The sequence below is a fragment of the Archocentrus centrarchus genome, chromosome 20 (genome assembly GCF_007364275.1).
Source record: "Archocentrus centrarchus isolate MPI-CPG fArcCen1 chromosome 20, fArcCen1, whole genome shotgun sequence".
Lineage (NCBI taxonomy): Eukaryota > Metazoa > Chordata > Actinopteri > Cichliformes > Cichlidae > Archocentrus > Archocentrus centrarchus.
The window spans coordinates 2,557,736-2,574,164 of NC_044365.1; the positions used below are offsets into that span (position 1 = coordinate 2,557,736).

General features: G+C 43.5%; 1 protein-coding gene across 4 annotated transcripts; it reads right to left on the bottom strand.

Moving 5' to 3' along the window:
• Positions 1-266: 266 nt before the first annotated feature.
• Positions 267-8,232, bottom strand: LOC115799970 (uncharacterized). Of its 4 annotated transcripts, XM_030757274.1 has the most exons (9): positions 8,098-8,205; positions 6,936-6,985; positions 5,471-6,545; positions 4,068-4,254; positions 3,830-3,944; positions 3,025-3,311; positions 2,520-2,737; positions 1,596-1,754; positions 269-1,099 (listed from the first exon to the last, which is right to left on the bottom strand). In XM_030757274.1, exons 3-8 carry the CDS (start codon positions 5,558-5,560, stop codon positions 1,659-1,661), a joined length of 993 nt encoding a protein of 330 aa, XP_030613134.1. In that variant the 5' UTR covers positions 5,561-6,545; positions 6,936-6,985; positions 8,098-8,205; the 3' UTR covers positions 269-1,099; positions 1,596-1,658. The 4 variants fall into 4 exon arrangements, with proteins under 4 accessions (XP_030613133.1, XP_030613136.1, XP_030613134.1 ...); XM_030757273.1 differs by having other exon boundaries at positions 267-1,099; positions 4,068-6,545; positions 8,098-8,232; XM_030757275.1 differs by lacking the exon at positions 5,471-6,545 and having other exon boundaries at positions 270-1,099; positions 8,098-8,192.
• Positions 8,233-16,429: the final 8,197 nt, after the last annotated feature.

Sequence of the window (16,429 nt, forward strand, 5' to 3'; positions counted from 1 at the left end):
CCTGTCCGTGCATACCTGCAGCCTTACAGGCTGGTTATCTCTGAGCTCCTGTTTCAGCAGCATCATTAGTCAGAGGTCATTAACGTCATAATTACTGTTGTTCCAGGAGCATCGCTGACACTGAGCAGTCAGCTTGTTGTGACCTCAGAGCTCTGCAGAGACAGCAGAGGGAGACGATTTCTGCCTCTTTAAACACAAACGCTCACAGGAGTCACACTGAGTTTATTTCTGAGATCTTCACTCACAGTTTCCCAGATAGCAAAATGACTCCGCCCCCGATCCGCCCCGGATGTGCCACTGACTCCGTAACGGACCCGCAAAACCGGTCCGTATCGGAGTCCACTTGCACAGCGGGACGGATCAGTAACGGATCAGGATCACAGTTGAGGAACAGATCAGGACCGGATACAAATCGGACCCGTCCACGTTTCAGGTTATCCAAAACGGATCCTTTACGGAGCCGTCTGTGGAAAAACTGATCCGACACGGATCCGTTTTGAATCCGTTCATATAACAGCTTATTTTGGCCAGAATATTTTCAGGATCCCTTATTAAAAATTGCTGTAGCCATGCTAGCTACAGTTAAAGCTAAAATATCTATTTGGACATAAAGACTGATTTTAGGGAAAATGAAAAATCTTTAACAATTACGGCATCCTTATCTAAAGCCTAATTTTCCATTTGAATAACAAGATGAGCATATGAGTATTACAAAAATAATGGGATCATAAATGTATCAAGAATACTGTTTATTTACTATAAATCCTTTAACACTTCTTTATTCTTTAACAAAATGCAGTAAAGGAAAAAGTAAAATGGCAAAGAAAGGAAATACTATCACAAATTAATTAAGCAGGTGATGCATTGATTCATTACTGTACTTCATTAAAACATTAACAGACAAATAACTGAAAGATAACCATTTTTGGAACAATAACAGTAACAATAACAAACTGAAGTCCTCAGCATTGATTCGGGATGGTAACAGGAGGACGCCGCCTTCTTCCTCTGTCTGCTGCCAGATTGAACCATCGTATGGCATGTTTCCGAATCTCCTCTTCTGTGGCAGCACGGGACACGTGGGTCTTTCTTACTGCATCTATACACACAAGGTATATGTTATATGAAAGCTTTGAAATCTTTCCAGCAGCTTGTTGAATCTATACCATGAAGAATTAAGGCAGTTCAGAAGGCAAAGGGGGCTCAACCTAGTGCTGGCATCATGTACCTAATAAAGTGGCCAGCAAGTGTAGCATGTTGATTGTAAGCTTTGGACATAGTGGGGAAAAAACTCCAAAAATTTACAACTCATCTTTAATATTTAACAGCATCAGTTATTGCCAATCAATGCAGTCATGTCTGGGTATCCAACTATGTACCACAGAGGAACATCACAGATCTCAAAGGGGAGTTTTTCATTTGAAAGAGTGCTGTGATCAGTGAGTGGAATAAAGGTACACCTGAAAACTGTCCTCCAAAGCCCATAACTGGCATTATCAATGAAATGATACAATACAACTCTCAGAGTTAAAAGATTTGTGCTTCATTAAACCATGACAATCAAATCATTTGCAAAATCTATTACAATTACTTACCCAAGAGTACTGTTTTTGATGCCATCTGGGAGAAACCTCCCTTTCCATTGGCCCCTGTCCAATTTATCTTCTGTCCAATGTCACTGTGGAACATGCGGGAAAGAATGTTCCATGTGATACTTCTTGCATCAGCCCCCCGATGGCTGCCAGTGAAGAAATCTAAAAATGGAGAGGAAATAATGGGAAAAGTTTAAACACATTTCACAAAAAATAAGTTGCAGGCAATTAAACACAACAACAAAAGACAGCTTCATTTGTATTTGAGTTATCAAAAAGGTCCCGTGTGCCAGCTCAAATGTGGGTATATAGAAAAATTAAAAAATAATCATTTTACATTTTTCCTGAAAGGGCTATTCATTTTGCAATTCTTACTACTTATCCCTGGTCAAAATGGTAATATGAAAGTACAGAGTCTGCATAAAAGCACTTTGTGCTGCTGGATGGTCTTCCTCACTTTTATGACAGGTGCTTTAATTAATTTTACCAGTGCACATAAAACAGTTTAATACTTTTATTAAACATAACTGATTGTTGTCAGTGTGATTAAATATAAATTCACTTCAGCTGCACAGCCAACACACATAAATGCAAACATACTTTGTAAATTTATTTACACGTGTTTCTCACATTTCATTTTAAAAAGTTAGGAATGCCATTTGAGTTAAGTGGAACATTTCCTTATTCACAAAGAAGCATTTCCAGTCTTTCAGTGAGAGATACAGATTATCAATTGAACACGGGTATTGGCAAATAACCACATCTTATCCGGACTGTAAAAACCTGGATCTGGCTGTTCGTAATATTTAACATTCAGCTTTTCATTATAAACAGCATCATTCGTATTATACTATACCATGACATTGACAAAAGTGGGATTTCTTTGTGTTGAATGTCAAGTAGAATGGTAATCAGATGAAAACTCACCACACTCTGCTTCAGGTGAGAGTTAGCAGGATCTTTGAGCCATTTCTCAAAATTCTCCACTTCCTCCACTGATTGTAGTGGAAACTGTACAGGGTCAGGTATTTCTCTTTCTTGGACAGTTGAGTTCAGCTTGTTGGTCAGATAGTTTACTTTGGTGGTTAATTGGTCTTGTTGGTGTTTAATGTACTCCAGTAAGCTCAATATTTGAACTTCTGCAGCTGTTGGAAGAAGAAATGAGACAAATTTGCTGTAATCTTTTCCAATAACTGGATTACATGGCAAATGGCTATAGTGTAGTATTCATATTTACAAAGAATACAATATACCGATTATTCAAGCTTTACTGTATACACTTTTGGAAAAATCAGTGTACATTCAGGAAGAAATGCATTGTTGCATTCGATGAGTTTATTTTCACTTGGATGTTACACTGAGAATAACTGAATTTGTGATGTAATTATCAGTCATTGAAAGGTGAATACTAGCTGTTTAAGAGATTGCTTACCAGAGCAGGTAATTGTGTCTGAGCCATACCGTCCCCCTTTCCAAGTAGGCCTGTAGACATGGCTTGAAGAAGGAGTTGGCTCATCTCTTGGTCTATTTTCCATCTGGGCAAGCAGTGGTGGTGATGGAGTTTTTGCAGAAGAAGCAATTGTGTGGATGCTAGCTCCAGTGAAAGGTGGTGGTTGGATAACTGGAGCAGGTGGTTGTAGTGGGCGTCTTACTGCAGCTCTGGCTTTATTTTTCAGGTAAACTTCTTCTGTGTCACTGTCAGAGTCCCCAAAGAAATGACTGTCAAGCAGAATAGAATAATAAAAATACTTAATACTTCATTTGTCATTATTAAAACATGTATTTTTTTACTTTACTCAAGCTGTACACTACTCTAATTGCTTTCGAATTCTGTGATTTGAATACCATCCATTCTCTTCTGCTTATCCTGTTCAGGGTCATGGGGGGGGGCTGGAGCCTATCCCAGCCTGTCATAGGGCCAACACAGAGAGACAGACAGCCATTCACACCTATGGGCAATTTAGAGTGACTAATGAACCTAACCCCAGTAAGTGCATGCCTTTGGACTGTGGGAGGAAACCCACACAGACACGGGGAGAACATGCAAACTCCACACAGAGAGAGGGAGAGAGAGAGAGAGAGAGAGGCCCGGGCCAAGGGGGAATCAAACCCAGGCCTTCTAGATGTTATTCTGTTATGTTAGTGCTAACCACCACACTACTGTGCTGCCTGTGTTTTGAATAATGATGACCAAAAAAAGCAAATCTAGAAAGAAAAAAAAAAATGTATATACTAACATTGCCTTTGGCTTCCTTTTTGGTCGTATTTCCTCCTCTTCCTCTTCTGACTGAAGGTCTGATGTGCTGCATGTAAGCGATTTCTTCAGAAGCTGTCGTGCCTCAAAGTACTGATCTACAAATTACAAACTTGAGTTTACAACAGATAACACAGTTGTCTTTAAACACATAAAATATAATAGCAAATATATTTCAGTATTTAATTAAAATAGGCAGAGGTGTATTAGAAATTGCATACCACATGATATGATAATTCTGATATCGTATGTCTTCCAGTCTGGTCCTGGTTCCTCTACATTTTTTACTGCCTTATCCACTCTTTCATCATTTCTATAGTTGGGCCAGTAGGTAGCACCATCACAGCACCAGTTTTCTGGTACTACTGCTACTGCTTTGTTGCTCTGGAACTCGACCAAATGGAACATCTTGAAGTGGAAAAAGAAATCAAACAACAACAAATAACAAAAAAAAGAGCTGCAACCAGCAACACTACCACAATTGCTTTGCTTAGAAAATAATATAACAAAATGGTATCATCCTCGACATTTTAAATGCCTGTTAGAAAAAAAACAGCCTTAATAGCTATTAAGTTATACTGCCAGCAAGGACAATAGACAGGTACAGAGAAAAATCTGATGTTTCCCTAAAAGGCATGGAACATTGGTATGGCCACAAAACCATCTCTATGAGGCAAAACAGTACATTTTACAACAAGCTCTGACACTTTAACACACTTGAATGAATCTGATGTTTGTGAAATTTTATAAATATTCAGATAGTCAGAGTTAAATGGATAATCAAAGAACAAAGATTTATCTGAGAATTCCTTGTATACCACATAGACTCCATCACTGCACTCTACAATGTTATGTATACAACAAATATCATTTCCAATAACAAAAACATTATCCCCAGTTGAAACTTTAACAGTCCACTTATCACAGGTCATTTCACCATACTGTGCTTTCACTGACAGTCCACCTATAATTGGTCCAACATAATGTGGCTTTTTAAAAGAGGTACAACTTAAAGGAGCTTCCATAATTCTAATTTCAGACAATCGACGGATTATTTGGGCAAGGGGGAACTCTGGTTTCCTGATGAGCTTTTTAAGCTTATGCAGATAATTTTCATAAGCAAATGCTGAAAATGAGTCCAGACAACCATGTAGTTGCACATGTACATGGTTTGGTCCATCTAGCAGGTGATTATAAACAATTTGATCTTTTCCATATATTTCACCAAAGTGACTAACAAAACATTTCAGCAAAGTACGGGCATACTGTGTGTGGCAGGACAGTCTAGGACTAACTAAAATAGCAACACCAGAGAAGAGTAGCATGAAATTATAGTACATATTTTGATCCAGAAATGTGCCTAGCATTACAGGTCCTGTGTACAGGAGAAACTGTCTAAATTCTGTGGCCTTCCAACGATCCAATTCCCTCAGAGATCTGGGCTTCCGTGCAAACTCTACAGGAATAAAGGAACGCATTTCTAACAGTTTTGCTGACATTCTTTCCACTATGCTCGCAGGCAATCGAAAATTCAGAGGACCCCTGAGCCAGATGTGTAGCATTCTTCTAACAACTCCTAAACAAACTAAATGCATGTAATCTAGAGGGAACTGTGAAACCATACCCACACTACTGCCAATAAATGGATGTGGTCCTTCATGATGATGACTCTCATCGGCCATGTTTGTGAATGATTCATCTGTCCGTAGGGCATAGTCTGCACATGGGTATGTCATGCGTCTGTTAATATAGTTTCCAGGCTGCACACATTTGTCACATCCATGGTAGGCATTGTGGTTCTTTGTGTTTTTAATAAAGGACCTGGCTGGTGTGTCACAGATGACTGTATGCAGCTTGAGATTTAACTGTTTACCTTCTAAATCAAAACCATTTTCAAGCTGTTGTAACTCTGTAACAAAGTCTTCAAGGAAGTCTTTTGCTGAACTTGGTTTCTTTGGTCCACAGAACAAACCTATAACTACAGGTTCCTTCATGGGAACACTTAATAGTAGACCAAGGATGGGCCACAACTGCAGACAAGAACTCTTGAACAAAGGAAGTCCATCTATGTTGATTTGTAACTTCAAAGTGAAACTGTCTGCTAACGTGTGTTTGAACTTTAACAATGTATTTCTAAGAGAAGCCAAAATGCCAAAATAGTGGTACTGTCCTCCAGCCCTTTCAAGAATTGAGTATTCTGTCTCAGTTCTGAGGAGTGTCCTAGCATCCTTTGGAATATCAGAATGGTAAATGCGAAGTATGGCCAATAATGCTGTCAAAGCGACCAAGGAAATACGAAATTGTATGGCCCAGTGGGATAAACTGTCAGAGAGTGAAACCGAGTCTTGGAGTTCATCATCAAAATGATCAGACTCAGATGTCTGAGTCTGAACATCACAAGCAGCATCCTCAAAATCCTCAGACAGGCCTAGATCTATCTAGGCCTAGGTCATCTTGCTCACTAAAACCAGCACCGGTTTCAGTGTCTAGACAGTGTGGATTATCAGTTCCAGTGTGACTTTCATGAAAATGCTCTTCACTGATGTGTCCATGGTCAAGGTTCCTCTCTGTTGTCATCTGAAAGTCAATTAAATTTGTGGCGTCATCCCGCATTTGTTTAAGTCGGTTTTCTACGTCTACACGGGCCCTCCTTCTTAAGGTGGAGTTGGAGACAGGTAGAGTCTTTCTATTCATTTTATCTAAAAATAAAATTTTAGAAACACATTTTTGTTATTATTCTGAGACCAGACAGGATTTTAAAGCAGGCAAACAAGCCTCAACCTAGACCACAGGACAAAACATTGAAATGACAGAACTTACACATTATAACAGAGAAGAAGCTGTTATAGCCACTTATACTGGCAATAACAGCTATTTTTTTTAAATGAAGAATATATTATAACAGTCAAAGCTTAACGTCCATTACAGTTGCTTTTTAAGTACAGATGTGCGTGTGCAAGATTTCTGATAGCATATTACAAGCTCAGGTTTCCCTCCCCTTGTAACACACACATAATATTTCTGGCAGAAATTATTTGCAGTTTTAGAAAAAGTGTCTAAATGAACTCTAAGATTGAATTTTGGCTTACTTCAGTGAGGTAGCAGACAAGGTGGAGGGGGGAAGGCAGGCTGAATTGATCTGTAACAGAAGACATAAATAAAATTAATGATTATAATGATGAAACTACAGAAAATCTTTCTTTTTGTGGCATGTTGGATATTAAACTTTGGTAATTTAAAGTATTTTAATTGTATCAATAGGGACTTTCAGTAAGTCAGAGTCCAAATATGCATTGTGGAAAAGTTTAAGGTCAAGCAAAGACAATAAATAGGGTTCATACACTTTCAACGCACAGGAGTTGTTGAATTTACTCGCGAGAAGTGAATACCTACGCTTGGGGAATTTGCAAGGATTGTTTTCTTCTGACTTAATTATAATTCCATACTGGTCTTATCCATTACTGGAATTTGCGGTTTTCTAGCCAACCAGCCAACAATAATTAAAGCCCCACTCTGGCCGGTTAAAAAAATGTGACCTCCTAAAGGTCCGCTCACTCTCTCACAGACTGTCTTCTGGGGAGATGCTCATATGCAGACGTGCAGGTTCGTTTCCATCTCATAAGTTAACTATTCAGATATTTTTTAAGGCAGTTACAGTTTTAAGCAGTTTCAACAACTGTGCCCAAAAATCAAGCACTTTTCAATCCTTGAAAGGACAATTTTAAAATGGAAGCATTTTCAAGGATAAGAAAAAAGAATTAAATTTGAATCAAAAAGTCTTAGCAGAGACATAACTAAATCCATTTCTAAAGCTTATTAAATACTTTACAGCAACACCTGAAATCGTGAGACCCACTTTAACCTGATGGATGCTCTCAGATTAAATTTGGAGAACAATAGGCTGTGTTAGCTTAACTTTACCTGCAGTCAGTCCTGGAGAGGCTCAATGAAATCCTTCATGTGCTCAGTCTGCTGTAACATCAGCTACCTGGACAGTTAACCAAATCACATCGCCTTCCCCACCGAAATAAATCCCGGAGGAGCTTTTTTTTTTCTTTTAACCTCACCGCTTCCCGCTGTGTTAGCTAATAGGCCAGTAGCTAATGTGCTATAAGCTAACTCCGCTGCCACAATCTCACATTTCTGAATAAAAAATAAATAAAACCTTAATTATCTCCAACCAGGATAACTTTACTGTACAGGTAAAGCCATGAATGAAGAATATTTAACAGAACAGCTTACAGTTCTTACCTTAGAGAAGCTCTGCTCCTGCGCTCCTTATGACAGCAGTCGTTGACTTTTGAAAAAGAAAAAAAGAGGGGGGTGGGGAAAGGCGCGAGTTTGCTGAAGGGCTCCGCCGTGGAGCCGTGGCGGAGCCGCGTTTTGATAATCCGCTGTCCGTAGGTGGGGCGGGCCCAGTCCGGAGAGCAAGACGGGTGGGGCGGATCGGCTGACTTGAAGGCGGATCCGCCCCGAAGTGTTTTGCTATCTGGGTTGGCAGCTTTACACAGCAGAGCTGCTCGTTACACTGATGCTGGTTTAATAAAGTTTGGCCTTCAAATGGACTCTCACAGATGGAACCATGTGTTAGCACAGGTTTCTTTCTGACAGCCTAAAGTTACATTTCTTTCATATCAGACCTCCTTAAAGGTCAGCCCCTCCCACCTGTGACCTCATTAAGACTAAACTCCCCCACTCTGTCAATCAGCAGCAGCTTTGCTGGTCTCAGGTCAGCTGTAGGTTCTCCAGTCTGTTTCCTTCAGTCAGAGCGTCACATGATGAGGTCACAGAGCTGTGATTGGTCAGTTTCAGTGCTGGTCCTGGAGCAGCATTAATTAGTATTTAGTCATTAATCTCAGTGTAAATATGGACTCTGTAAATGAAGGAGACACTTGAGTGTTTATGGAGCTTCTGCTGCAGCTGCCATCATTCCTCACATTTGGTGCTGATGCTTCTTCCTGTCTGTGCTGCTGTCTGTGGTTGGTGTTCACAGACACTCACTGACATCACTTTATCACATCCTGTCTGTTGTTCTACACATTAGTTTGAATAAAGCTTTGAATACAGAAATGTTTGTGTGTTCAATGTTTGGAGGAACCACACTGTAATATTATGTTGGGCCAACTGTGAGAGCAGAACACTGAGTGGGACCAACAACTGCAACAAAGTGACAACGTTCATATTTCACAGAGTGTAACAGCCGCTGACTGGAGCCCACAGACACATGAAGCTGACCAACAACTGCAATCAGTGTGTCACCCTGGAGGAAAGTTGGGCAACTTTGACCCAAGAAGAATCAAAAGTTGAGCAACTTAAACTCAGAATGACCAAAGTTCTGTCAACTTAATATTTTGTACTGTGTGTGTGTGTCAACTAAATGACAACGTAAACTTCTGTTTATCCAACTTTTTATAACAAACTTAAACTCAGAAAATCAGCAACTTTTTACTGTGAAGCAGCAGATTTATTTTAGAGCAGAAGCATCTATACTGAGTGATAATAACTGCTCACAAAGGGCCGAGCTGTAAGATGAAGCTTACAGTAACAATGTAACTAAGATATTAATGTATCTGTTCCATAAAGAGTTTCCATGATGTTGGAAGTCTTTCAGCACATCTGTTTGCACCTCTGCAGGATGAAACTATTCAATCACTGTGTTTGTGACGTGTGTGCTCAGGTACGTTTCACACACCTGTGAAAGACTTCCTGCTTTGGATTCAGTAACAGACACTCACTGATTGGCTGCTGGAACAATAATTAAGTTTGTTTGTTTGTGTGTTGTTTGTGTTCTTGTTTACAGAATCATGATTTCCAGATGCAACAAGACCAAAACCAGAGATCAGCCTGTGAGACAGAGACAGCACAGAGTCCAGGACAATCACATTACATCATCCAACCCCACTGAATCATGGGACAGCAGCAGGACACCGGCTCAGCTGATCATGGTGATGATGTTCAGCTGAGCTTTGCTCTGATTTCCACGCCCACAGCTCTGAAGTTATTGATGTGACCAGTGCAGTCCCTGATGGACCCCCCAGCTAGAGTCCCAGCAGGCCCATCATGAAGCCTCTGAATGTGCTGCAGGCAGAGATGAGGCAGGTACAGGTGTGTGGACTCCTGAAGAAGACCTCGTCAGAGCAGATGGTGATGAGGCCGTCGTGATCTCACTGAATTCTGTCAGCAGTGAAGCTCTAACAGGTGAGACCATCAGCTGTTGGTGCTGAGGTGCTTTAGATCCTTCTACCAGTGGAAAAGGACAAATTCAGACTGAATTTCATGGCAGCAGATTTGCCCTGAAGTCCAAGCAGCCAACTTTCCCATCAAGTTCAACTGTCAGCTCAGGGACTCCAGAGAGACCCCGAAGTGTCTCTGCTGGCAGGATGAAGATGGTTGAAGATCTTTGGCTGTATTTATGCACAGCAGCACGATGACTGTGACTTTAAAGATGGACTCTGTCAATGAAGAAGCTGCTGATGATGCTGGGGGGTCACGGCAGGGTTACGCTGCATTTTGGGAGCAGTTTTTGGAAGAAGGTGAAACAGAAAGAGCTCCAAGGCCGAGGCCAGACTTTGGTGAGGCTGAGCGGCAGTCGGTCAGATTTGGGTGAAAGGACGACTCCATGATGGAGTCATTCCAGGGAGCCTATCAGAGGCTTTCATTTTAGCAGCATCCACGGAATCGACTCAGTCGATGCCGACATCCCGATGTCATCGTTTTCCAGCCCCCCCCCTCCTGCTGTGCAGACTGAGACTGTCACACAAGGACAGAATGGTGTCTCTGAGACAAAGAAGGCCACAGGTTAAAGGGTATGGCAGCTGTCTGAAAGGCCCAAAGTGATGCTGTCTCAGAGAGAACAGACGACCTTTGACCTTATTCCACGTTCTGTCAGAAATGCTGAAGAAAGCAAAGCTGAAAAATCCTGCGTGTCTGCGCCGGCTCTTCTCTCATCTGTGGACCAAACTGTGGAGAGCTTTAAGGCTGAAGCTCAGCAGAAGGCCTGCTGCTCACAGCTGTGGAGCTGCCCTTGAAGGACCGTGCACTTCCACCTCTGACCCTCACCTTCACACTGAGTGTGACAACATCCTGTCCAGCAGTCACTTTGATATGGAAACATTTGAAGTTGATGGAAGTCATTTTCAGGAGGAATAATTCCAGCTGATTATGTGTCTGTGATTCTCTCTGCTTTCACTCTTTGATATTTAAATTTGTCATTGAAGCCTTCGATGATTCAGTCTTAAAGTGAGCAATCATCAGCTGTGTTTTCAGATGATGTAATGGTCACCTGACATTTCAGAAGGATCCTATTGGATTTCTGATCTGCTTTGATGATGATGATGCAAGTTTCACTGCTGCTGACATGGTGTTTGAGGCTGGTGTTGATGGGACAGCTCACATGAAAATCACCTCTACATGTGTTCCTGTGGCCGGCTGTTTATCTGTCTACATGAGGGGGGTCCAAACTACGGCCCGCGGGCTAAACATGGCCCGAGCGCAGATTTGAAATGGCCCGCACGTCTCGTTCATACATTTATTATTTTTGGCCGTCGGCACAAACAATAAATATAACTCAGCATGCAGTTCCTCTTTTTAACTCATGGAGGCAGTGATGAGTAACAGATGTCTGTCAACTGCTTCAAAACCTCAAAAAAAAGAAGATTGAACCCAGGGGGTCGGCAACCTGTAATCCGGAAAGAGCCATTTGAACCCGGTTTCCACGGAAAACAAACCAGTGAGAGCCGCAAATATTAGCCGGTAGCTGCTACCGCGAGTGATGCATATATTGAGAAACGAAAATAAATAAATAGATAAATAAAATGATTTTATTTTAATATTTAAAGATCACAATAATGTTCCAGTTTAAAACTACAACAAAAACCGAACTGACAAAAATAAAATGCACTTCAATTGGATACTTATAATTTATAATTTACGTCTGTGAGCCGCACAGAGCCGCAGATTAAGCCTGGATGAGCCGCGGGTTGCCGACCTCTGGATTAACCAATCACAGGCCATGCTGTGTGATGCAGTGTACCTTGGGTGAGGGTCACAGGTGACACACAGTGTTGCCAACTTAGTGATTTTTCCCCCAAAAAGTGACTAATGAGAAATTTAGTGACTTTTTCTGGTGACTTCTGTGACTTTTGGAGACTCTTTGAGAGAAAACTGAAATCCTCCACCGACGCCCTGTTCTGTGCTCATACAGCGCTCCCTTCATATGCCTGGATTTCACTTCAGCACCGAGGGGACCGCTGATGGGACTCCAGCAGTATTTCTATGGACTCACACTGACCCTCACATCACATCTCCTCCTCCACAGGCAGACAGTGTCCAGTGGAGCTACAGAGGAAACCTGCATTAAACAGCTTCAAGTGTTTGAGGGCTTTAAAAAGCAGCAGGTCTGGATTTAAGCAGAAGGCCTGAAGTTGGGCTGTAAGGAAGGCTTCTACAGTCAATCTCAGCAACACGGGCAACTCCCAGCAACTGACTCAGGATCAGTGCAACAGTCCAACAGGCAGGAAGACAAAGAGAAACCTTTGATTGGATGCTGACACAAACATGCACCTTTTTAAAGAATCCCACTTTTTGATGAGGAAACAAAGATTTAAAGTTGATGTTGATGAGATCCTGTTTCCAACATCTCCAAGTTGATGCAGCCTGTGTGAACTGTGGCCTGAAAAGGCCGTCCTAGAGCAACAAGTCCCAGTTTGCTTCATCAGCTTTCACAGATTCCAGGAGGATCTCAGCAGAGTCAGCTAGTTTGCTTCCAGAGCAGATCGCCTTCTGTTGAGCAGCAGTTTGTGCGTGTTGCCATACAGCGATCTATAGATGATCAATAATCTTTAGATTGGCTTCAGTGCTAATTACCAAGCAGCTGTTAGCAGAGTTTCTGTGTGCAGGCGAGCATTTGACTCTGGATTTACTAAATATAGTTATTGATACAATGTTGCTGCTTTTTGGAAAGCTTCTGCATTTGTGCTGTGGCCCCTCCTCTGAAACTGGAGTGCTTGGGAACACAGGTAGAACACACACAGATACTGTCACTGTGCTTTCAGCCATCTGCATGTGTGTGTTGTGCGTACAGTGTAGTTGAAGTGGAGAGGTCAAAGTTTGATTCTGTTTCCCAGTTTCTTTGTGTGATATTCCAAAAACATAGAGCAGGACATCCTGATCAAAGTGCTGAGTGATGTCAAACTATCATCTGACTGAAAATTCTGCTTCATCAGAGCTGAACAGGACAGCTGTGCACACAAAGTGACGCTTTGAGCTCACAAATACATTTCTGAGCCATTTAGTGACCAAAGCATAACGTCTCTGTCCATCAGAGGCTCCCAGAGGTCAAAGGTCAACATCTGTTTGTTTGTTTGGCCATCCATCCATCCATCCATCCATTCTCTTCCGCTTATCCGGGGCCGAGTCGCAGGGGCAGGAGCCTAAGCAGAGAAGCTCAGGCTTTCCTCTCCCCAGCCACCTCCTCCAGCTCATCCGGAGGGATCCGAAGAAGTTCCCAGGCTAGCCGATAGATATAATATCTCCGGCGTGTCCTGGGTCTACCTCCTCCCGGTGGGACATGCCCGGAAAACCTCACCCAAAATGCGCACAGGAGGCATCCTAATCAGATGCCCGAGCCACCTCAACTGGCTCCTTTTGATGTGGAGGAGCAGCAGCTCTACTCTGAGCCCCTCCCGGATGGCTGCACTCCTCACCTTATCCCTGAGGGAGAGGCCAGCCTCCCTTCAAAGGAAACTCATTTCTGCTGCTTGCATTCGCGATCTTATTCTTTCGGTCGCTACCCAAAGCTCGTGACCATATGTGAGGGTAGGAACGTAGATCGACTGGTAAATCGAGAGCTTCGCTTTTACACTAAGCTCCCTCTTCACCACGACAGACATCCGTATCGCTGAAGAAGCAGCCCTTATCCGTCTGTCGATCTCCCGCTCCCTTCCCGTGAACAAGACCCCAAGATACATGAACTCCTCCACTTGGGGCAAGAACTCGTCCCTGAGCCTGAGAGGGCACTCCACCGTTTTCTGGCTGAGGACCATGGCCTCAGACTTAGAGGTGCTGATTCTCATGCCAGCCGCTTCACACTCGGGTGCGAACCGTTCCACTGCGAGCGGGAGGCCACCCCCGGATGAAGCCAACAGGACCGCATCATCTGCAAAGAGCAGAGATGAGACTCTGAGGCCACCAAGGAAGAAGCCTTCCGCCACCTGGCTACGCCTAGAAATTCTGTCCATAATAATTATGAACAGAATCGGTGACAAAGGGCAGCCCTGACGGAGTCCAACACCCACAGGAAATGAATCCAACTTATTACCAGCTATAGGGACCAAGCTATCACTGCGGTTGTACAGAGATTGAATAACCCGCAACAACAGACCAGACACCCCATACTCCCGCAGGACCTCCCAAAGGACACCCCGAGGGACACGGTCAAATGCCTTCTCCAAGTCCACAAAGCACATGTAGACTGGTTGGGCAAACTCCCACGCACACTCGAATATCCTTGAGAGGATAAAGAGCTGGTCCAGCGTTCCGTGACCAGGACGAAAACCGCATTGGTCCTCCTGAATCCGAGGTTCGACTAACGGACGGACCCTCCTTTCCAGCACCCTGGCATAGACCTTTCCGGGGAGGCTGAGGAGTGTGATCCCTCGAAAGTTGGAGCACACCCTCCGGTCTCCCTTCTTAAAGATGGGGACCACCACCCCAGTCTGCCAATACAATGGCACTGCCCCAGATCTCCACGCGATGTTGCAGAGGCGTGTCAACCAAGACAGCCCTACAACATCCAGAGCCTTCAGGAACTCAGGGAGAATCTCGTCCACCCCAGGGGCCTTGCCACCAAGGAGTTGTTTAACTGCCTCAGTGACCTCACCCCCAGTGATGTTCAAGTCATCTCCCTTGTCCCCAGACTCTGCTTCCACTACAGAAGGCGTGTCAGTGGGATTCAGGAGGTCCTCGAAGTATTCCTTCCACCGTCCAACTATAGCCTCAGTTGAAGTCAGCAGCACCCCACCCGCAATATAAACCGTGTGAGTGGAGCACTGCTTTCCCCTCCTGAGTTGCCTGATGGTTTGCCAGAATTGCTTCGATGCCGTCTGAAAGTGTTTTTCTATAGCCTTACCGAACTCCTCCCACACCCGAGTTTTTGCTTTGGCCACTGCCTGAGCTACATTGCACTTTGCCTGCTGATTCCTGTCAGCTGCCTCCGGAGTCCCACGGGCTAACCAAGCCCAATAGGACTCTTTCTTCTGCTTGATGGCTCCCTTCACCTCCGGTGACCACCATCTGGTTCGGGGGTTACCACCACGACAGGCACCAACCACCTTGCAGCCACAGCTCTGAGCAGCAGCCTCAACAATGGAGGTGCGGAACATGGTCCATTCGGACTCAATGTCCTCAGCCTCCCTCGGAATGCTGTCGAAGTTCTGCCGGAGGTGGGAGTTGAAGATCTCCCAGACTGGGGCTTCTGCCAGGCATTCCCAGCACACCCTCACAATACGTTTAGGTGCACCAGGTCTGTCCAGCATCTTCCCCCGCCACCTGATCCAACTCACCACCAGGTGGTGATCAGTTGACAGCTCAGCTCCTCTCTTCACCCGAGTGTCCAGAACATACAGCCGCAGATCTGATGATATAATTACAAAATCGATCTTCGACCTGCGACCTAGGGTGTCCTGGTGCCATGTGCACTTATGGATATCCTTATGTTCGAACATGGTGTTCATTATGGACAAACTGTGGTTTGCACAGAAGTCCAACAACAAAACACCATTCGGGTTCAGATCGAGCAGGCCGTTCCTCCCAATCACGCCCCTCCAGGTCTCACTGTCTTTGTCAACATGAGCGTTGAAGGGTAAACTGTTCCCTTGCTGTTACAAACATAGGGGTCTTCTGAACCGCTCTTTGTCTGGACCCTCACCCAGAACCAGTTTCCCATGTGAGACCTTACCAGGGGGACAAGCCCCTGGGCAACATAGCTCCTGGGATCACTGGGGCACACAAACCCCTCCACCACGATAAGGTGGCGATTCACGGAGGAGTGAATTGTTTGTTTGGCCCACATTTATAAACCAGCGATGATCCTGAATCATAAGTATTACATAAGTATTACTGCATTATGTATTTCCTTCTTTTGTTATTCATTATTCAACAGAACAACATTAACAGGACAAACAACAGCAATAATAACGCAAACAAAACACACAGCAGAGCTACACAACTGCAGAGTCCCAACTCTAAAAGATGAGGTCAAGTCATATATTTGAGTGACAGAGATAATATCAGGCTGATCTATGAATCATCCATATGTAGACTTGATTAGAGCCAAAAATAAAGCAGCTCCAGTATAAAACTGTGCACAAGCAAGAATGAAGTGCATTCATAAAGCTGCATTTATTCCAATCAAACTGCCAACAAGCTGTTTATTGAACTGGTTTAAATGTAAATATGCTGCAGATGTTGGTTAACAGGAGCTCCACAATGACTGCAGCCCTGCATCTGTTTCCTACCTGATAATAATGACAGCAACAAGAACAATGAGACACGTGAGCATAAAGAGCAAAAAAAGGCTGCTTTA